The sequence below is a fragment of the Anastrepha ludens genome, chromosome 4 (genome assembly GCF_028408465.1).
Source record: "Anastrepha ludens isolate Willacy chromosome 4, idAnaLude1.1, whole genome shotgun sequence".
NCBI classification, from domain to species: domain Eukaryota; kingdom Metazoa; phylum Arthropoda; class Insecta; order Diptera; family Tephritidae; genus Anastrepha; species Anastrepha ludens.
The window spans coordinates 107,822,429-107,846,959 of NC_071500.1; the positions used below are offsets into that span (position 1 = coordinate 107,822,429).

At 37.2% G+C, this 24,531-nt stretch overlaps 1 protein-coding gene across 1 annotated transcript in view; it reads right to left on the minus strand.

Moving 5' to 3' along the window:
- LOC128860522 (UPF0746 protein DDB_G0281095-like) overlaps positions 1-24,531 on the minus strand; it is a 79,429-nt gene that overhangs the window by 34,196 nt on the left and 20,702 nt on the right. Inside the window, exon 2 of the mRNA XM_054098108.1 lies at positions 7,438-7,544. Coding sequence (XP_053954083.1) covers positions 7,438-7,544 — 107 coding nt within the window. The remainder of the gene's footprint in view (positions 1-7,437; positions 7,545-24,531) is intronic.

Sequence of the window (24,531 nt, forward strand, 5' to 3'; positions counted from 1 at the left end):
ATAACTACAATAACTAAAATTGCATAATCACTGGTGAGGCAAACAATAAAGATTCGAATTGGAAAAGAAGATGTAGAAGTAGAAGCAGGACAGGAAATGGCAGCAATACAGCAACAGCAAAGAGAGAGGCGGGGAATATGTATGCTTAGAAGCAGCAGCAGTGTGGCAGAAGAAGTGGTGCAGCAGCAGGAAGGAAACGAAGAAGTGCGGCTAGTTTTGTGAAAACTTTATGCAAATATAATCTACCATTTTGAACTTCCGCTGCCTAGCATGCATGTGTGCGTGCATATGTACGAGTGTTTGTGCAAAAACTATTATAGATATGAAAATTTACTTTCATTTATTTATTTTCTTCAATTTTTTCTTTTTTTTTGTTGGTTGCACCCACACTTCCATGCAATTGTCATCTTTTTGCAGTTGACTTTTACCGCCAGACGGGCGTAGCCGAGGAAAAAGCAAGATATGACCAGCATATCCGGTCGGCTAAGTGCGGTGGTGAAAGCGCTGGATAAACTAGTAAAAACTAGAAATGGCATAACAGTAAAGTCACTGCTTAAATCCTAATCAAAAATCTTAGAATCACACTTAAAACCAAAAGTCACTTTTCGTTGGTGAAAAAGAGATTCTCTGACTTCCTGACACACAAAAACATACACGCACATGTTTGTGCATAAAAATATACGAATGTTTGCATGCCAGCTTTATCAGCATTGCATACATTTGTGAATGGAGCGACCACTTTAGTTTTCCTGTCACATAGTCGCATGCGCTTTTACCCCAACCACTACCCAAAAACTTGACTTCCTCTTCAATACCACAAAACGTTGCCTGTGCACACATGCACACTTTTCAAGCACATTTAATATTAGCCATTTTAAAAATTTCCGTTATGATTTCCGAGTGCATATTCTATTTAGAAAGTTTTACTTCTCAAACATCTCCCGCCAACCAATACTTATACTTCCTTCTCGGTGCAGTCGACACACACACATACACTTGAATCGAGTTTTCTCCAGAGTGAGTTCGGCTACTGACTGCCTGATAAATTTCACTTTGTATGCAAAAGTTTCAAGTTTTTCAAACCAACACGCCTCTTACGAAGTCTACTCAACTGAGTTTACAGAAAAGAAAAAAAAAAAAAAAACAGAGGAAAAAATACTCTGCAGCACGCAAGCTATGTAGCTGGCTGTTTGTATAAAAAAATTGCATTTAAATAGAAATTTGAATACGCGTCATGCGACCAACATATCCACCAACAACACAAAAGTCCAAATGTCAAAAACCAGCAGCCAACAACAGCAAAAAAGGCCGACTTCCAAATATGCCGTCAGTAATGTATGTGTGTAAGTGTGTCATGTGGCAGCGCAATGCTCATGTGCATGTGTATATGTGTGTGCGTGCATGCGCCATAAAAGTGGCATCTTTCACAATTCATATCCATAACCGTATCCATTCAAGATCAAGATAAGCGTTTGCTTCACTTTTTTCCTGTATTGCATAGCAAAGCTCGTCTTCTCTGCTGCCTCAAAAAGTTTGCACACTAGCCAACCAACTGCCATGCTACGCTCCACTTCGTGCAAAAGGCTACCTACACCAGCGCACTGCATACTCGTACATTTATGCATGCCAGCAATGGCAGAACGCTTTGAAGGACTCGCCAAATTCAAACTTGAATTCAAATTTAATCCTTTTTGGAATTAACTCAGGCGCGCAGTGTGATAAAACGTTTGACAGTTTTCTTGAGTTTTTAAGTAATTTTTTCGAATTAGTTTATGTGGGTTATGACGGTAGCACATTTACTAGCAGATGAGACGTTGGTTTTACTGCAATTTTCAGAAAAATATGCTTGTTTTTGGAAGGCAAATGTTTATAGCATAAACTTTCATTTAAGGAAAAGTGAAGTGTGACGTTGTGTATGTCGAAAGAGGAAGTTTGACTCAAAAATTACAATTTTTTTTCTTATTTAGTTAAACATCCAGACTGAAGGTTCTGCCTCAGCATACTACTAAGCCCTGAGCCCTTTCTAGATGTCAATTCTGCATCGATTCAACTATGGTTTGACAACTTCATAAGGTGTGCGTTGGTCTGAGTTGGGCTCCTGCAGAGTAGCCAGAGGTTTTATAAAAAAAACAAGCAGGAAATTAGCAACCTTTCACTTAAAACTTAGAACTAAGGAGCTGAGAGTACTGGTGGGTGTAATTGCAGAGCACAACGCCTGTGGTCAGTATATGACTGTGGCGTATGTGTGAAAAATCATTGCCGACCCAATATGCCTGCCCTGTCGTGAGAGTGAGGACTTAGCAGAGCATTAGCTCTGCAGCTGTTGGGTTTTTTTCTAGAATCAGTCTTAAGCTGTTGGGGTGCGTTGTTCTGAGTACGGATAAGGTTCATACTCTTCTCCCTGTGGATCTCTTAAGAATCATCAATGAGACCTGAAAGCAGAAGAGTGACCTCAAACGAGTTTTTCCGTCCTACCATCCACACTGTATCTATACTGCTTCTCTATTGTAATTTATCCGGGTGTAGTTCAATGGTCTTCCTGATTGCGTGCTTGGACTTGTCTAATCTAATCGAATCCTCCTCATTGTAAGTATCAGTAAAAAATATTTAAAAGTAAAATATCAAGCCTTTTTATTGCTTACACACCGGGCGCTTGACAACTATAGCTCAGGGAATTATTGACAAATTTTGAAAATTTATTTGTTGAATTTCGGTTTTTTTTTTTTTTTTGTCTTTTGCTAATGTAATTCATTCTGCTACAAAAACCATAAAAATTGAAGTTTTAAGCATTGGGCAAATTTCAAATATTTTTCAATATGATTTCAAACTTTTTTTTTAGAATTTTTAGAAATGTTTAAGGTATACGGGATTATAACCCATTAAATTCTAATCTACCGAAGAAAAGATTAAAAAGGCTAAGAAATCGAGCTGATTTTCGAGAATTTTTTTTTTTTGCTGTCGGTGATGTGTCGAGTATTAGAGATAAATTGAATTAAATAGAGAAAATGCACAAGGCCGCTTGCCAAAAAAAAATTTTCAAAAATCAACGCGACTTTAAACCCCTTCCAATTTACATTTTGTTATATTAAAACTGAATGAGTTACATTCCTGAAACTCGAGATTTTTCTAGAAGTTCTGAATAAAAATTGTTTGAGGAGATGGAACTTTCTTATAAATCCGGGAGATTAAATGAATTAATAAAAAATTCTACCTGATGAAAAAATGGAAAGGTACATCTTTGCATGCCTTCTTTGAGAGCATCAAGCAGCCAATCTAAGAGAATCAGCTGTGAGCCAATCAATCTAAGTGAATCAACTGACGAGAAGAAGAAGGGCTACTCCGACTAAGTAGACTTTTAAGATGCAATTAAAATGTTTTTCTCGTATCATTAACGAAACTATCCAAGTGAAACAATTCAACTCAAAATGGAAGACCAATAAAAACTAATCTGGGAGCTGAATTTCTCAAAATCAGGCCAAGAGGTCATCACCGTTCCATTGCTTCGATTTACAGCATGGAAGGTGAAGCCAACACTTTCATTGTTCAAGAATTACTCTGAATTCTGAGTGGGTGACTGAGAACAGAAGGGCTAAAATGCTTTTAAAGTGAACTAAAAATTATAATATGATTTCATGTATTCTTTCACAGTTGCTTAGACATATCGGTGTTTCTGTAAAGTTTCTAATTCTCAAATAATTATTTTTGTTTCCTAAGCTTCCTAGCTTAAGTCGATTCCATTACTTTAATTTATTCAATTTTTTCCCACCACCACAAAAATGTTAACTTATGATTTGCCATGTAGATGTTAATCTGGTGCAGACAAATTTATTGTAAATTCAGTGCATTAAATATTCTCTAAATAAATTTTACAAATGTACGCACATAAATAACCAACGACAATCGCTTCTGCATCAGTGTCGCTCAAACCGATTAGAGACAAATAATGGCGACACAATCAAAAATCAAAATGCAACCACAGCAACGTTGCACAAACCAAATATGCCACACAAATACCACGCGCACGCACACACATGCACCTGCACTAACAACAATGTAGATACACATATATTTATGCTCATGCATTCATATGTCCACAATATCTATGGTCCGCTTCAATGTGGAATACGAAATCGCCTAAACAAAATCTGATAATCACCAAAACGCTTGCAACAAATGCAACAATAGCATTTGAAAAGCGCAAATAACCACTTTTTGTGAGAGCGGCAAATGCATAATGAGCAATTTTTCAAATTTAGCACTCACCATAGGTCAGTGAAACAACAACAACAACAAATATCATCTGTGCTAGCCGGAAGCTGTTTATAGCAGTTAGTTTGGTGATTTTGAAGGTTGCGGCCAGTTGGAGTTCACATTGAATTTGGCGCATGTGAATAATGAGTTTATTTTAACAATATACAGCTGTGGTTAGCATGGACAAATTACACATACACTTAACATACTCGCACGCACACAAATGTAAGCATTTTTACGCGCCTAAATTTATATGCGAGGATCGTTTGAAAAGTCCGTGCAACATTAGCGAGATGGCACTAGAGGCGCATATCGCGGTTATGTAGTGGTAATTAGTAGCTTCCATTGGAAGAATACACACCAAGTTTCAACCAGATCTGTTTATTCTTTTGTGTTTGGTATTCGTTTGGAACGAGGAAGTGTGAAGAGAGTGATTTTCAAAAAGCGTCTTTCCATCAGGGCAACGCACCAACTCACGTCTAAGCAGTTATGGGCATAAAATTAATAGAAATGGGGTTCCAACTCGTTTCACATCCCCCCTATTCTCCAGATTTGCCTCCCTCATATCATCAAACTACTATGTGCTCCCCAATTTGAAGAAATGGCTGGTGAGATAAAGATTTTATTGAAACGTGGAAGTGATCGCAGAAACGAATAGATATTTTTCAGATTTGTACAAATTCTATTATTCGGGACGGTTCAACAAACTAATACAGCGTGGGATGAAGTGTGTAAGCCTAACAGAAGAATATGTCGAAAAAAGGTTTACCCCTAAAAATAAGTAGTTATTTATTTTTGCACGCACTTTTGAAACGACCCTCGTATGTATGTGCCTATGGTTGTGTACGCCTGATTTGTGGATTTTGACTGAATCCAACATTTGGTAACATTTGAATTTATATGACTTTATGCTGATTTTTCGCCGATAAGTGCATAGTTTGCAATAACAACAAAAATCAACTTCCCGCTTAGCATTCGACTATGCATGAATAGTAGCTTAGCACCAACAACAACAATGATAATAAGAGTCATTGAAAAATGCATGCTAATACGCGTGCCTACATAATTATGTGCGTTGGCATTAAATTGCAAAATCGTGTAATAAAGCAAAACTCCATTGACCACTAAAGCCACATTTCAGTCTAAAAATGTGGTTGGGGTTGTCGGCGGTAAAGTTTGTGGATACTGCGAACTGCACATTTTTGGTAGAAGTAGTGGTGAATTCTTGCAACAAAGAATAAATAATTACAACTGTGTTTCAAAAAAGATAAGCACGTCGTTTGCATGGCACGTAATGAGCGCCTTAATGTATGCTTTACGCTAAAATTGGGAAATTTATGGTGCATAGCAGTGAGTAGCCGTAAATAGCCTTATACAAGGTTCAAGCGCTTAAAGTATGTTTCACAAAAAAAATTAAATTCCTTTGCAGATTAAATTAGACTTTCCACGAGTTTTGCACTTCGGCATCCAAGTCTTTTGTGCCCTCTACTCTTCGCAGAACCTCATCCAGATCCAGTTCCCTTATTAAACTCAGGACAGAGCAGGGTTGGGCTGAGCGTATGTGCCTTTCTTCTGACTGAAGTTGGCCTTAGTCATAGAAACGACAAGAATCAGTGGATCATAACTCGATCATGTGCAGATGACTACGCAGTCTACAGTGGCCTGTAAGAATGCCTGTGAGCATTGTGAGCTAATACTTACCGGAAATTATGCGTTTTTTATACTTCTTTTGGTTCTGCCTTCCCCATAAGGATTTCGCCTGGCGTAGCCCCATAGTTTTGAGACAACAAATCTTCTATAGCTTTAACTCTTCATCCCTAAGTTTCTCCTTATGGTGTGACCCAAATTAGCTGGATGCGATTGTGCGTTCCTAGCAGGTTCAGTTTCTCGATACACTCTAGTACCAGTGAGGACTTAATCTCACAGGATGATAGAGCCTTGAGTGCCGCCTGACTGTCGCTCAGAATGGCAATTCGTTCATTCCGGAAATTTCTTTGTATGTTCAAATAAACTTAAATTGCACCAAAAATTGTTTAACCAAGTATAAGACAGTCAGGGTGAAAACATTCAGAAAAAGAATGATCAACATCAGACCGTGAACCGGCTCACGGTAATCTTGAAGGGATCAGCTGATTAGCTGACGTAACCGGGGTCATGACAGCATTGGTGTTATATGAAAAACTAACACCGGCTTTTTCAAGGCGAATTGAGCACTGAAAGGGCGTCTTCTCAAAACAGTTACTTTATTTTTTTGCGATTTTGAAAAACCTCGCGCCAAGACCTTCACCAATACGAAACAAACGAACAAAACAAGAAGCAATTAAATATTCTGATTTTAACTAAAAAAAATCATGAAAACATAAATTAAATCAATGCCCCCAATCAATGCCCATGGCAAGAAAGTGTGCGTGTATGCGTATAATTTCTTGCATTTGATTGTTTTCATTGCTTGCGCCTACTCTTCTTCTTCACAAACAATTAATTCCCTTTTTTTTTTTTTTGTTCATTTATTCAGGGGCTCTGACGACACAGCAAATTCGGAAGACGGAACCTTGTATTCTATCATTCTTAGTCTTCGCTCATGTTGCTTCGTTGCCAACAAGTAATTGGCGAGTATGTGAATAGGTGTGAAATGAGCGACCAGAATTCTGCTGCCGAAGCCCCACTGGGTTGCAGCCGAAGTAAAACTTCGCTAGCCATAGCTGAAGGCCAAACCTGGTAGTTTATCATCCTTATATGACAGTCTACTTTAAAATTATATTAAAATTTTCAATAAGCGCATGTGGTACATAACGTGCGCCTAAAAGGATGCTATAAATGTTTGTTTTTTTGTAATAATAGTAAATATTTTGGAAATTAGCTTGGTTTAAAACTCATATTTTGGTTAAAACCATGCAATAAAAATATTCAACTACGCTTTATATATTTGTATGTTTTTGTGCAGCAGTAAAAAAGTTATTTTAATTTATTTTGCTCTTCTTTTGTGTAAAATTATCGTGTCAAAAAGCATTTTATTCGAAGTAATTAAATGGATTTTGTACTTCTATTTGCTTCATGCTCAAACATAATATGCCAAAAAACAAAACAAAAAATCGAGGTTATCTACAACAAGCAAATACAACTACCAGGATTTTGTGCATTGATAACAAGGGAGTACTAGAAATATATTGATTCAACTTCACTTACCCCTGTTAAGGCCGATTTATCATTAAGCGCAGCTGCTTGTGGCATTGTTGGTGAGTTCGCAGCCGTCGTTGTGCTCTCCGGGCTAAAGTAAGTTAAAAAGGCACAGCCTGCAAGTAAAAAATTTGGAAAATACAATATAATTTTCGGGAAATTATTATGGTAGTGGGTGTCAATAAAATATAGATAAATGTCGTTTCTTTCTGCCTTACTTGCTTTTTTCTAACTTCGTTTTGTCCCTTTTCAAATTGTAAGCCAATTATATTTGTTTTAAAACCCGAGTCCAGAAAACCTTTCTTTTTAAAACTATATTTGTCAAGAGGCGTGGGAGCCACTTCATATGCAAAGATTGTTTTTTGGATAATTTAAGTGTAATGGAAGTGTGTAAATGTGACCACACCTACCTAGGATACGTGTTTCTAAATAATTAGCATAATAAGGTAAAAATCTTGCGAGCTTAAAAATTTTCTTTTCGAATTTTAATTGCAATTTGCTCACAACTTCCATACCTGCGCCGCTTCATTTCGGACCGCTCGACTGACTGATTGAAACATTTTCCATTTCACACCTAATTTTATTTCCTTCTTTTCAAACACGTTTTTCCATGTGCAGTTTAAACTTGGCATTGCGTTATTGCTTTTTTCCAGTTGTTTCTAAAAAACCATTTGGGTGTTAGAACCACCCCCAAAGTATCAGTACGGGCCTGTTGTAATAATATTCTCTCGTTGATATTTTAACTTTTCTTTTGTCGGTAGTTTGTCTCCACGGCCAAAAACCATTATTCCCGGTTTAACTAGGTTAACCTCTGTTCCCTTTTTCACAGTAAGCTTTTATTTAGATTACTTATAATTTTTTGAAGTGACTATATCATGGGGATTAACTAGCAAGCTTATATCTAGATTGACAACTCTCAAATACCTACCCAAATATTGATGCACGTCATTTAAATATAGCGCAAAAAGTAAAGGAGACATCAAACACCATTGCTTTAATCCAGTGAGCGTCTCAAAATCATCTGAATATTCTGCACTTATTTATACATATTATAGATCTTGTCTCCAAATTTATTTGTTCAACGAAGTTAACAAATTTAAAAGATATTCCCATACCACGTAGTTTGTAAATGAGCAGTTTCCCGGGGTACTTTGTCAAAGGCACCTAGCGAACCAACTTTTTGCAAGCATCGTGTCTTCAATAGCGTTTTTTTTTTTTTTGTTTTTGTCGGGACAACTAGCAAATACAGCACTCAGACAACATTAAGTCCATTGTACTGCACTTAGTTTTCTTTAAATCTACCTGACCTCTGAAGAAACCTGAGTACACTTTGTGGTGCCAAGAAGCCAAAGTGGTCGCTTCATAAGGTAGCCAGGCTTATCAGGTCAAAAAAATTAATTTTTTTTTTTCATTTTAAGCGATTCCTAATATATTTCAGAATATTCACACAAAGTTACAGAGCCTAATTCTCAATATTTCCGTAGATACAAAGCCAAAGGTAGACGAGCGTTAGGTAGTAACGCTGTGACCGTACAGCTATAGTACAAACTTTATCTTCTTTTCTCGACTTTTCATTTTTATGATTTCTTTGAATTGGCGTACATGAATGAAAAAAAACTAAGGAACCTTTTGAAATGAATCATAGCTTGTTCTCTTCAGTATTAAATTCTCTTCTGTTTGAACTAACAAAATAGATAAAAAAAAATTGTTCAAGGTTTTTATTGTATATCCAAGTTGAAGTGAATTTTTTTTTTATAGAAAGGCATTTTTTTCTTTAAAACCTCCAAAAAGTTGAAATTTTGGAATTTCTCTCAGTTTTCTTAGTTCATCTAGAATAAAAAACAATTATATTATAATTAGAAATCCGTTTGAATATTTTGCTTTAGATAATAATTACGCGCTGTATCTTGTACGCCAGTTGGAAACTCCAGCGTTGCAGCGCTCTACTAATTTCTATGTTAAATATTTTTTTCAAACTTATTTTAACCAGTACAAAAATTTTTTATACTTTTTAAATGTTCATTAAAAGATAGAAAAAACTTTGCAGTGCTAAATTAATTTTTTCCTTAAAAAAAAAAATTGCAAAGAGATGCAATTTTTAGACCTCATAAACCAGGCTCCCCCCTTAACACATCAGTGCCATGCCCTCAAGCCTGATTTGAGCGAAGGCCGGCACGATATGTTTTAAAAATGAACAGAATCCGAACTTTACATACATTTTTTTGGTCACAGACATAAAAAGGAATTATCTTCAAGATTTCTCTAATTGTGCACCTCCCATTGATTTCTGAGCTATTGACTGCTGAAATTACCGAATTATACTCATGTCTCTTAGATAGATATGCGGTTCTGAACAAGAAATACTAGCAAATACTGCCTTCAACTAATATCCACCCATTCTCCCTCTGACACGTCACGTAGTTCTCTTCCGACGTTCCACTTACGCGAATGTTATCAACCCTTAAAACACAACCTAGCATAAATGCATTATCGGACTCAACGAAAGTTCTATTGTTCTCTTAAATCAATTAAGCGATCATTGCCAGACAGGATGCATACAAATATTCTTTCATATTTATGTACCCATCAACCCAAACTAATATTACACAATTTCAACCAGTTACTCGAAAAACTTTTCGCATTAAAGCCAATCAAACTCAATTACATAGTTGCGGAAGAAGACACTTTTGGCAGCTACTTTGAAGTAGGAAAATTAAATTCAAACACGACACTGCTTGGCAAGCCAAACCGATACTTCTCCTACTAAAATTAATATATTTTTTTGTGCTTTTACAGAAAACAACTCGAGCATTAAAGCGACGACAAGGCTGCTTAGCAGAAAATTAAATAGAAAAAGACCCCCAACAATAGCAACAACAAAAACCTAGTAAATCAGAAAGTATGTAAACATATACATTAACGTGTTTGTTTGGCGAAAAGTGCCAAAACTGGCAAGAAAAGGCCGAAAAAGTGCCAGAACAAGCCTGACATGAGAGTGAGCAAAAAAATAATCACAAATAACTTATAAGGAATATAAAAGAATAAACATTGCATGTGGCATGTTGCATGTTGCATGTTGAATGTTGTCGGTTGTCGTTTGTCGGTTACTGCTTGCTGGCTATTGTGTGCAACTTGCCAACACATACACACATACACCATAAAGAGCAGCATAAAAATAGCGTGTGGCATGGCAGCGACGGCGTGATGAACATTTTGTTGCCAAATGCCAGAGGCAACAAAGAGATAGTAGCATGTGTGCATGTATGTAGTCATATATGCTTATAATATAGTATGTGTGAATGTGTCGTGTGGTAAATTTAATAATTCATGTTATTACACTATGCACATTCCTGTTGCCTCGCCAGTCTCACACTCACCATTCATACACTTCGTTTGAGATTGATGTACAAACATAGCATTGCTAATAGTGCACCGCAGTAAATACAATTTGGGCAGTGTTGTAGAGAGCTAATAACATATATGCACTTTGTCACTATATCCAAACTAGTCTAATAGGGACTAGTTGCATACTATATGCATCGTAACTGTTTTTGAATTGCTCTGTAATGTTTTTGGAGTGAGAAAATTTAGTGCTCAAAGTCAAAAAATTAAAGCACTATATTATCCTTCTCACACATGACAACAGTAGCCTCATTAGGTCTCTATGTTCTTCACTGCAGTAAACGCTCATTTGAATCGTAGATAGTTAAGATGATTAATATTGAGATATGAAGGAATAATGCTATCAGAAGATATTTGGTTTTCCGATACCACGCGCCTAACACAGAATACGTAAGTCAACTTCAGATTTCCTAATAAAGGCTGGGAATCCTCTGGTAGTCACTTTCCAAAAAGTCGTAGAATCAGCTAGACTTTGTGTAAAAATTTTAATAATAATATAACCAAGCCCAAATAATCACATAAAATATATGAACACCTCTCCTCGCTCTCCAGACAATATCGGCATTTTGCTGAAGGTAGACAGACAAATTCGCTGAAAATGCGCGCGCAATAGATTGTGTTCAGAGCGGTAAGCTGTGAGCAACAGTAAAGCGATCCTATACGCCGTTAAAATGTTGCTTCCCTCTTGATGTACAGAATGCAGTTGTGTGGCCAACATCAAACTGTCTCAGCGAATTTGAAGGATTCAGCTGGTTTGCTCACGGCGTTAAACTGGAACATCGTCGCAGAGGACACCCTTAAAGATCATGGCAACATAGCCTTTTTGACAAGATTTTAGGGGTCGACGAATACCTAACGTGGTCCCAGGTCAATACAAAAGCGAAGAGCCGACAACATTGGCAATCTTTTGTATCGGCACTATGTACCTCTAATCGGCGCGATAGCAACAAATAATAATAATAACACATGAAAAAACCAACACAGCGATTGGTCGTATTACCTCGTTCCAGTCTAAGCAAAGACTGATTGGAAGTGGGTGAGAATGCGAGTGAAATGAGCGCGTGATGTTGTGCTTCAAGACCTCTATGACGTGGCAGTCTAAGTTCACGTTTCACAGTTTGCTTCGGTTGGTCAAATATTTCATTCCATCCTTCTGGGCTCAGCCACTGGTTTTCAGGCACCGCAGTTCTTATCTGTCGGTGAGGTACATTTGTTTAAAAAAAAATATTTATAATTAATATATATTTATTATTAACAAAAATTGTAAGGTCAAATTTGTATGCCATTCCGAAGAATCTGACTAAAACCTGCTGAATGGCACTCGATTATTCTGTAAGTACTCCATCAGCTACTGTGACCGCGGAATTAGCGCGAGATAAGCTACAGTTTGGTTTTTGGTTTCTTTAGAAATTAAATCAATGAACGCCACAAATAATGTTCGATCAAAATGACGTCCCAAATCAGCAGAGGCTTGAAATAGTTTACTTAGAAGAGTTAAAAAATTAAACAACATTCATCGGGAGCCTTCCTAAACACCCGACTTCTGAATGCCTTCATTGGAGTCCAGCCACTACCTGTCAAAGGTGATGAGCTTCAGCTGCCTTCTGAGACCCACTTTGGATCAGTTACATTCTGGATATTGCAGCAGGTTAAACTCCTTCCCGCTATATTCAATATATGTCCGGCACTTGAAGGTACCCTGCACGATACTAGCCACCTATTCAAATGCACTCTTAAACTTACTCATCTAATACCCTTCTCCCTCTGGAGCAACCCCTCGAAACAGCATGTTTCCTGGGCGTACCGTTAGACGTTCCAACGGCGGTTGGTGACTACACTACACTCGCAAAGCTGTATGAATTGCTACAACAACAGCAACAAAAGTAAAAAAAAAACCTGAGCTAAAGCTACTACAGAGCTCAGCAGCTTCACACCAGCACCATTTACTGCTGGGTATTGATAACTTATACGTATGTGTTTCAGTGAACGCCCCATTCGTTGTGTGCGCTGACTGCCAACAACAATTTTTGTCATTAATTTACAGCTAAACGCGAACGTTTAGTCACACATTTTCGTGGGCACGGAACTCTGTGGTGGGACCCATCAACCACAGCAGAAACAACAACAAAACACAAAAGAGAAAATACTATAAAAATTAAAAATAAAATATTAAAATGTGAATGAAAGGGTAGGAGCAAATTTATGAAATATTAAAAAAGAAACAAAAACAATAACAATAACCAACTTACAAACAAGTCGCGTGCATTCACTCATGGCGAATGTCAAACCATAACGACAGCTGTCAAATGCACAAGCAGGCAGTTTATAAACCAACAACCATCATTAAAATAAAAACTAAGCAAATAATCACGTGACTCTTCAGACTTCAAATGCAGTGGCAACATTTTTGAAATGCCACAAAATTATGCCAGACACATTGCAACATTACATTACTGTTGATTATAACAAAATTTCAGTTGACTTTTGCAGTTCATTGTTTTTTTATTATTATTGCTGTAAAATAACTGCTACTGTGACTGCCGCTGGTGCTGGGGGGTGGTAGTGCCCGCCTTTGTTCGGTTTATTTTAAGTTATTAAAATATATGCCATTTTGTCAATTGAAGCGCAGATGAAAAATTACTTTGTGCGGTTAGATATAATTCGCGGTTTGTATTTTGTGGCAACCACAAAACAAACCAAAAAACATTACGCGGCTTTGTTTGTGTCTGTGTGGATTTCTGACTTATTTAGGAGCTTAGCGGAGTACAAACATTTTCTGGTTGTAAGTGAATTATAACTTCATATTGAAGTCAAATTTTTTATAGACTAAAATTACAAGTATTTTTTAATTACTAAATTTTTAAATGGTCAATTTAAAGATGATTTGTCTCTGCAAAGCCATTTTAAAATGGAAATCGAAACCACGTTTTTGCAAGACATTTCAGTTAGGGCAAGTACAGCTCGCTTAAATACACAGCTGATTGTGCTATGATGGTTGGTTGATTGGTTTGTTGGTGTGTTGGCTAATGTGGTGATTCCAAGAATCCAATTAGCACTTCCGCACTACTTTTTGCCATATCCTGGCTACCAACAAGTTATACGGGTTATACTTTCACGACTATATCCAATCTGTGCGATTGCGAAACCTTATAAGGTAATTTACATCCATACCAGCCAGCTCTTCGAGGTTTTCAAAAAGCGGTTTGCCAAGGGTTAACATCCTCGCCTTCCATAGGGCAGCGCATTCATCGAGGCTGTGGAGGCGCCAATATAAATTATAAGGGATACACATTTTGGCTGATTGCTTAAAAATTGTGCTTGCGTTCTAAACTGGAGACTAGACCGGCTGCAAAGTAGAGCGCTCAACTATATATAATATTTTAAGGATGAGACGGGTTGAAACCCGGCCTTAGCGGCGAATTTTGATTTGTTTGCGTAAAAATCTTCACATAAATTAAATAAATAAATAATGCCGCTTACACCTTTTTTGGGTATTTGGCCGAGATCTTCCTCCAGTTTGTGGTGTGCGTCTTGCTATTAATTCACAAATGAAGGGACTTACAGTTTTAAGCCGACTCCGAACTGCAGATATTTTTTTGTGAGGAGCTTTTTGATGGCAGAAATATACTCGGAGGTTTGCCATTGCCTGCCGAGGTGTGACGGCTGTTAGAAAAGAAATCCTTTCATTGCAGTGGCACTGAAATTGATAGCAGCGCGACATACAGTCAAGTATTGACTATTTTCTATTTTTTTACATTTTCTATTTTTTTCAATAAAAGTATAATTTATACTACAAAAAACGAATGCAACTTAAAGTTAAAAATTGTTCAAATGATATCTCCAGAAATACCGAGCCATAGACACTATGCCGTGTCGGTTTGTGGGGAGGCAAAAAAATCGCCCATTGCTCTGTGAAAATCTTATTCTAGGGATCAAAATAAGAAACTTTGCCGAAGGAACCATACCTCTAAAACGAATTCTGATGTCCCCCAATTTGGGTCGAACTTTTTAGTTTATTTTCTATAACTCACTTAAATTAATTTTTTCATTTATATATTTCTGACTAAAAAAATTTCTTAAGAGAAAAAATAGATATTATTACAATATAAATAAATAATAAATATTATTATAAATAAATAAAAATAAAGAAAAAACATAGCCATTTAGCTGATTTTTTATGTAAAGGCCAAAAATGGTGATATTTTGAAATCGGGGGACATCAGAATTCGTTTTAGAGGTATGGTTCCTTCGGCAAAGTTTCTTATTTTGATCCCTAGAATACGATTTTCACAGAGCAATGAGCGATTTTTAAATCGACCCGCCCTAATAGACACTGTGAGTTTTATACCAAAAACTGCAGAATTTACAATGTGGTCCCGAAATGTGTAAATGATTAGTCAAAAAGTAGTTAAAATAGTATACCGAAAAAATCCCGAAATAACGGCATTGCCATTTTATACAGAAATCAGCAGAATTCAAAATTAATAGAATGCCGAGACATCGGGACTGCCACTTTTAAACTCGAAATAGCAGATGCTAAAACGTATTGCGAGCCCGAACGCTTTAGGAACCAGTTAAAAATTAATTAGATAATATCGCGGAAAAATCCCGAAACTTCGGTATTGCCACTTCTATATAGAAATCTGCTGAATTTAAAATGGATTCACTTCAATATTTACAGCTGAAGCAGCTGCGTTACTTGAAGCAGTAATCTTTCATAATTTCAGTAATCCGCAATATAATTTCAATACATATAGGTGCAATCAAAATTATGTGGATTCCTGGGCACTCTGGGATAAATGGTAACGAAAAAGCTGACAAGAGAGCAAAAGAGGCGAATAAGGAACCTCTACACACATTTGATTATATCACTTGCAATGACATAAAGATACTAGCGAAAGAACTTGCCGCAGATAACGCAGCAACTAAATGGAAAATTTATCAGCATCCTTATAAAAACTTTAACCCCTTTGGGGAAAAAAATATCTACCCTCCATCTGCATTATGTCACCAAGCAAAAATCTTTACTCGACTGAGAATCAGTCACACACTCATGACACATGCCACCTGCTCAGCTTTTCACCGAAGCCTACATGCCCTTTTTGTGGCTCCAACGAATGTGTAGTAAATTCGTAAATTCATCTGATAGATACTTGTCCTCCCCTACAAAATATCAGAACATCCTTTTTCTCAAGCATCAAACCATCGGAACTCCTCAAACAGACAACGGTATGCAATTTAAATAAGATTATGTATTTAGATGTAAATTAAGGCTATAAGACACGCTGTCATTTTTATTACACTAATAGGCGAAGGCCATAGTAGCCAGTGCTTTAGCTCTTTAAATGGAATAACTATTTATAATTGTTACTCTTTTAATAAATAAAAAATAAATAAAAATAAAATGGATTAGCATATCTTACTGACTAGTTAAAAATGAATGGAGAAGCAAACCCGAAAAGATCGGGACTGCCACTTTTAAACCCGAAATAGCAGATTTTAAAACGTATTCCGGACCAGAACGCTTTTGGAACCAGTCAAAAATGAATGGAGATGATATCACGAAATCGTCCCGAATCATCGGGATTGCTATTTTTGTACAGAAATCTGCAGAATTTAAATTGGGTTAGAATCACTTAGCGACTAGTTAAATGTAAGTACAGATGATATTCCGAAAAAATTCCGAATCATCGCGCCTGCCATTTTTTGATCCGAAGCAACAGAATTTAAAATTTGGGCGAAAGTTCTGGAACTCAGCAAAACACAATCGACTTCTTCTAAGGGCCTTAAAAAGTTCATACAACTGGTTACAAGATAGTGGTGAACTAATTCTTGAATTCACTGTGCCGTCACCTATGGAAGACAAGTCTTTGTGAGGCTTTGTGTGGATTATTAAACGCTTGTTGGAAATCCTAGAAACCTATTCCAGCGCTTTCAATCCGCTTCAATGTCATAAATTGGAAATGCTTATATAATACACTATTCCAGCAAATCTGGAGAGAAGAAGTGATGCCTAGTGATTGGAAAGAAGCTATCATTATTAAGCTACCCAAGAAAGGCGATCGGAAAAAATGTGAGAATTGGCGAGGAATATCTATTCTACCAGCAATCACAAAAATTTTTACTCAATCATAGAACGAATATCAGCCCCGCTGGATAAACTTATCAGACCAAATCAAGCCGGTTTTAGACCTGGACGCTCGTGTATCGACAAAATACATACTCTTAGAATCTTGATAGAACAATCTGCTGAGTACAACTCACCACTCTACCTGGCATTTATCGATTTTGCAAAGGCGTTCGACTCCCTAAAGCGGGATATAATCTGGTCTGCTCTATCTGCGAGAGGTGTCTCAGATAAAATAATTAACATCATAAAATGCATGTATGACGGCTCATGCTGCCGAGTGTTGCACGAAAAACAACTAAGCGAGTCCTTCCCTACTGTATCAGGCGTGAAGCAAGGCTGCGCACTCTCTCCCTTACTCTTCATAACAGCACTGGACATAGCTTTCGAAACTTATAACCGATGTGGTATAAACTGGAAAATGACTCAAAAACTTGGCGACCTATCATATGCGGACGACGTCGTTCTAATTAGTAACTCTTATAACGAACTACAAACAAGACTCTCCAACACAACAAACGACTGCTTAAAACTTGGCTTACAAGTTAATATAAAGAAGACCAAGTCTATGAGAATTAACGTAATCAACAACACAGAGTTTAAAATAGACGGAGGACAAGTTGACGATGTAAACAAATTTGAGTATCTAGGTAGCATCCTAACCCCCGATGGTGGTACAACGGCTGACATTCAGCGTAGGATATCCATAGCGACGAACATGTTTGCTGGGATGTCACGAGTGTGGTCTAACAAAGCGCTTAAAAGAGGCACTATAATCGGTATATTTAATGCTTGCGTAAAATCTGTGTTACTGTATGGCAGCGAAACGTGGCACATGAAACAAGACTCAACGAGAAAACTACAGGCATTCGTAAACAGATGCTTGCGACGCATTATCGGTATCTGGTGGCCACGTGCTATATCTAACCCTCGCCTGTGGCAACTGACGAACCAAAAACCTATTGAAAAGGAAATAATGCACAGAAAGTACAAATGGATCGGGCACACCCTCCGAAAACAACCCGATGAAATAGTCTACTCAGCCTTACAATGGAACCCGCAAGGCACTAGAAACAGAGGGCGTCCCAAAATGACTTGGCGTAGATGCGTTAACCAGGAATCCAAAAAGCCATTCAATGAATTAAAATTCCTAGCCAGCAATCGGAATATGTGGAAATCTTTTGTAGATAGACTAAGTTCTCAGTACATATACCTATATGTATAGTAACACCTGAACATGTCAATAATAATAATAATAATAAATATAATACATAGGCGTACATTAGTAGGTATATAATAGGACTATGAATAACTTCGTGCGGTTTTTTTTCCAAATTTGAAACTTTATTGACGTAAAATGGTTACAAATTTAATATTCAAAATATTGTCCATCGCTTACTACTACTTTTTCCCATCTTTCTGGCAATTCACGGATTCCCTTTGTGAAAAATTCGGTCGGTTTTGCCGCAATCCACGAATCGATCCATTTTTTGACTTCATCGTAATTACGGAAGTGCTGGTCAGCCAGGCCATGTTGCATCGATCGGAAGAGATAGTAATCGGATGGCGGAAGGTCTGGACTATACGGCGGGTGGGGTAGGACATCCCATTTGAGCGTTTCTAAGTATGTTTTGACCACTTGTGCAACATGTGGCCGAGCATTGTCATGTTGCAAAATAACTTTGTCGTGTCTATCGGCGTATTGCGGCCGTTTTTCTCGCAGTGCTCGGCTCAAACGCATCAATTGTCGTCGGTAGACATCCCCCGTAATCGTTTCATTCGGTTTCAGTAGCTTATAATACACAACACCCAGCTGGTCCCACCAGATACACAGCATAACCTTCAGGCCATGAATATTCTGCGCCGACGTCGATGTTGAAGCATGGCCAGGGTATCCATACGTTGCCCGACGTTTTGGATTGTCGTAATGGACCCACTTTTCATCGCCAGTCACAATTCGATGCAAAAAACCCTTTCTTTTGTGCCGTTGAAGCAGTTGTTCGCATGCCATAAAACGGCGTTCAACGTCTCTTGGCTTCAATTCATACGGCACCCAATGGCCTACCTTTCGGATCATTCCCATGGCTTTTAAACGTTTGGAAATGGTTGATTGATCAACTCCCAAAGTTTTTGCAACCTCTTCTTGCGTTTGAGCCGGATCTTGATCGAGCAATTCCTCCAATTCGGTATCCATGAACTTTGGCGGCGCACCCTCGCGTTCTTCGTCTTCCAAGCCAAAATCACCACTTTTAAAGCGTGCAAACCACTTCTGGCACGTTCGCTCAGATAGAGCATGCTCACCATAAACTTCCACCAAGATACGATGACTTTCGGCTGCTTTTTTCTTCATATTAAAATAATGAAGAAGAATTCCCCGCAAAAACACATTATTTGGCACGAAATTCGACATTTTCAAGTGTGGTAAAAATATTGTTGTTTACGCTTCAAATAAAAAACTTATACTGACGTTTGTGCCTTACGACAGTAGCTCTCCAATGAATGTTTGGAAATGTGGATCGATGGAATAATAATCAAGTTTCGCCATCTGTTGTAAAACCGCACGAACTTATTCATAGTCCTATTATTATATTAAAATTGCTTAAAAAAGTTGTTCTCTTGATATCACTTCCTCAATTTGTACGCAAAAAATATGAGACACATATTTTATAATTTTTTTTTTTTAATATTTACCTGTGCCGCCAATAGTTTGAAAATCCCCATTGAATTCCAATGAATAACAGTTTTTAAAATTATTACAGCTCGATGTTATTTGATCTTATCTTTTACTTCTATCATACCTTCACAAATATGACTTCAAGAAAAGAAAATTCTTCTTTTTTTTTGGACCATCTTAATACACTAATTAGGTGCTAAACTCAAACCGAGGGGCCATAGCAAATTGAATTTTGATTTATTGTAAATTTTACCTACACTGTTGACTTTAGGTCAGTAGAAAGTAATACCGAATAGAATGTTCTTCGTGTACCACAAACCCCTCTTGAATGATAATTTTATATAGAAAAAATAATTTACGATCTACATGCGATCAATTTCTCTAATCTCAGAGAAACCTATTTGTCCACTTTCACTTGATTAATTCGCCTATGTGACTCCTAAAGTTTTTATTACCAATTTCAAGTACTTTCACTCTTCCGCCAGCAAGCACCAAACGGAGTAGCACTCAAAAATGTGAAAATTTCCTAAATATTGTATAATAATGCCATAAAAGAGTTCTGCCTCTTACTGTTTTACATGCTCGAACAAACTCTGCGCCAACTTCTTTCGTTTTAGCAGCTAATTGACGCTCGAAAGTGCTCACAACACCAGCGGCGCAATAAGATTGCAACAAAGTAACAATTTTTTACTAGCACCTAAAAAGCTGCTAAACGGCTTTGAACTGCTTTGGTTCAATTCTAAATGTGACCTCAAAAAAAAACCAAAAAAAGAAGAAATTATGTCAAAAAAACATCAATGTTTCTGCCACATAAGGTGTGGAACGGCAGTAAAAATTCCATATCGCCAACCGTTGCCCTGCTGTTTAATTATACCTGTGCCTTGGTAACGATGACGTTGGCGCAACATTTTAAACAAGGTACTCTAATAGAAATGACAAGAAATTAAACAAAAAGTTAGTGACATAAGCGAAAGGGATATATAAAAGTGGAAAATTAGAAAATTCCGTGAAAAACGAGAAACAGCGCCTTCGCGCACATGTGTCAACCAAAAATATGTGAAATGTGCGCCCGAACATGACTACAAACCTATGAGAAGCTTATTTTGTGGAGAAGGGTGGTAGAAGTGCAGCGAGTAGGCGACCAGCGAAATGCCAGCACAGCTGTTACAAAGTAATTTTTTAGCAAACATTAAAAAATAGTGAGTATTCAGCAAACTGGTATGCCAGTGATCCTTCACGCCAAATACATCCCTACATACACAAATGCATGCACATACACATGTTCACTCACCCACATGCGCACATGCGCTCATTTTGAGTTTTTGTATGATGTGCCTTTTACTCTTGGCTATAGTAAATTGCAGCCTATTAAGTCATATGTATGTATGTGTGCGTATGTTGTGCAAAAAAAGGTCAACACTTAATAGCTGCCATTGAAGTTGAATGGGTGAAATGTGCCAAGCAAAGAGTTGACAAAGTGTTGGGGGCGCTAAAAATGTGGCAAAGCGTTTGGTGGTCCATTTTTGCGACTCTTTGTTGTTGTTACACAACTAAAATTGTCGCTAAATGTTGGCATTACAAGCTTACATACAGCATGCACAGTTGGAAAGATTAATGTGTGTGTGTATGAGTATAACTATAAAAGGCAACCGTGATGTCAACAAAGTCAAACAAGAATTAACAAAAAAACGGAAAGAAATAAAAAATGCAAAAACAAAATAAAAAATATTAAAAAAAATCCAAAAAAATATGGCTGCATGGCAACTATGTATGTGCATATGACCTGCGTATAAGCATAAAAAGTACTTTAAAAGTCATTAGCAGCTTTGGTAGTTGTCGTTTGCGTGCGAAATTACTAACACATGTGGAGCTGGCAGTTAGCTAGATTTTGCCCTAAGACACTTTCTGGCGCGGTGCAACACACACACATATACATGCACATTTGAAATACGAAAAGCGCTTGCACCCTTTCACTGTGGAAATAGTCATCGCTTTGGCGACATTCGGCAACCATAAAAAATGCAAAGGATTGCCTGACTCTATGGTTGGCAATGAAATTTTAAAGCATACTTCACGGCGTTTGCAAGCAGCTTGGTGACACACTGTTTATACTTGGTAGCTAATGGAGCAACTGTGAATGGACTGTGCGCTTGCAGTACTATTTGGTGTTGTACGAATGAATGCCACTGATTGTTGCTGTAAGAGAGTGGAGTTTCGTATAACTATTTTTTTTTCATGAAAATTTTGCTCTATTATAATTTTGTGTGAACTCTAAATAGTTTCACGCCAATTCCATTTACGCATATGTTTTACATTGCTTCCCTCATTTTATATTTGATTTAACTTTTTTCATATTTTGCATTAATTCCACTACTCAGCAGTATTTAGCCAGCTGTGTGAAATTCGCCATTTGAACGGTTAACGGTTAGCGTTAATATGCTAGAGCTTCCCTAAAAATCACATTTACACTAGTTTTGCAATTTTCAATTTGTTAAGTAGCAGCTGGTGAACAAGTTTGGGTAATTATTCGGAATTGATAAAAGTTAAAGGAGCGAAATTGTACCCATTAAGACCCATTCAAATGTGACGGTTCCAGCTTTCCATTTAAAAGATGAATTTTTTTTGTTTTAATGAAATTGCACCCTACCATAAGAACTTACACCAGTTTGATATACCAAACCAAATATTTTCTTCTTCCCTTGATCTACCCAAATTGGAAAAGATTGTAACTTACATCTGCTAAAAATTACTTGCAATATGAACCGCATGGGACACTTTCCAGATCAGAGTTTTCAACATATAATAAAACACAAGCATTAAAGACTTGAGGCTTAGTTCAAACGAGATGTGAAGCTTTCTTACAACAACTCTCATTAGTTTGAATTTGGCGGAGCTAGTAAGCATGATGGAGCTAGTAAGCTCAGTGGCGACTTACTAAATCGAATATAAAACATTAAAAACAAAAATATAAAAAAATAAAAGTTCTCTCGAGCGCCTACGATCTACCCGTGGCCAGAAGGATCGCGCTCGCTGAGTTGATGCAACTCCGACGTTTCTAGAAGCAAGCCAAAGTTTTTCAAGGGAACTTCGCTCTTCTCACCAACAACGAGCCCTGGGCTATAATTTGCACTTGGCTGTCGGAATAAAGGGTTACTTCCTTCACAGTAGTTATAGAAGGAAACAACCAACCCATTTTTTCTTTGATTGTAACTACTTCTGCTTGGAAAACACTACAGTGTTCCGGTGGCCTGAGCTTGAGCTTGATTGGGAGCTCCTCGCAGAAACATGTTTTCCCTGCCCTGTCCCTAAATGTGGCATGCTCCCCACACCCACCATGAGGGAATATGAATGGTAAAAGCACCGCTCAAATCCAGTGAGAATGTACATTTGATCATTTTGGTAATGGCCTAGATGAAATTGTCTTGTAAGCAAAGTTTTAGACGATATTTAAGGTACTTGACCACCTTGGAAAGCTAAAAAGTACAACATATTCAATAATTTTTTTTTCATGTTCTGTATAATATATTAAAATAAATTTTTTTTTTAATTTTTATTTAGAGCTTATATAATACAAAAAAAAATTGATTTATTAAAATTTCTTTTTTTAACATATATCCAGGAGGCGCCAAAGTCGAGGCCTAAAGAAAATCATGTCTTGCGGCGGACAGTTAATCTTAGAAATGGTAATTCTAAAACAAAAGAGAGAAACAAAATTTTCAAAAGGAAGGTTCCTTGCGTGAGAATTTACCACAAACTGACAAAAAAAAAAAATAATAAAAAAATGGCGGATGTTTGAAAAAAAGTTAAGAAATACTTTATTAACTTTTTTTTTGCAAAATGTGGTAAATTGGCATACAAAACATCTTAACAAATAAAACAAGACCAAAATCATTAAAATCGGCTAAGCAGTTTCGGAGATAAAGTGTCCGCCATTCGAAAAAAAGTAAATTCTGGAAAAACGCGTTTAAAGTTAAAACTTGCTATTTTCTTTCCGCTGAGTCAGCAAGTAATGAGTGCAGGATGCGCCTGCACATTTTCACTGATTTCACTTTGTTAGAATTCGAATTTAAAAAAACAGTTTCAGGTGATGATTTTTAAAAGTATAAGGATTGAAAAAATGTAAAAAAAAAAATTTAATTTTTTGAAACTTATAAGGTGGTCAAGTACCTTAAGTGACACTCAATCAGTGGCAAAACAAAATTCAATCGCATTGGCTGAATATAAGCAGAAAAATGACTGAGATCATGCGAGTTGCTGCGGAATGACAGTCCGATGCTGCCGAATAACAGTCCACTAAATGAGGTTTCTATACTTAAGTACTTGGGCTCCATTGTAACAAATACCGGAGAAGTCATTTAAGATATACAGCATAGGGTATACTCAACATGGTTAAAATTGAAAACTCTAACCGACGTGCTATGCGACAGAAGAAAATCGCTCCATCTAAAAGGCAAAATCTATAAAACGGTTGTTCGCCCCACCCTATTAGATGGAGCTGAACGCTTGGCTCTAAAAAAGCCCTTTGAAAGTAAACTACAAACAGCTGAAATGAAAATTCATAGGCCACAATATTAGACAAAGTGCCAAGCCGATAAGTTCATGGAATACTTAGAATCGCGTCGATTGAGCAAAAAATAATCCGATATGAAAAATGAACGTCTAAACGTCGTTACGGGCCATCCCATCATACATGGACGAAGCTGATCGAAAGCGACATAAAACGTGCGCATTTAAACACTGAGACGAGCCAAGAACGAAAAAATTGGCGATTATGTACTAGAATAGCTGACGCTAAGTATATTAAAATGGGACAAAACCAAGAAGAAAAAGATGATGGAGAAGGCTGGACTTAAGTCTTAATATATACACTTACTTTTTACCGTGAAAATATTTCTGAAAT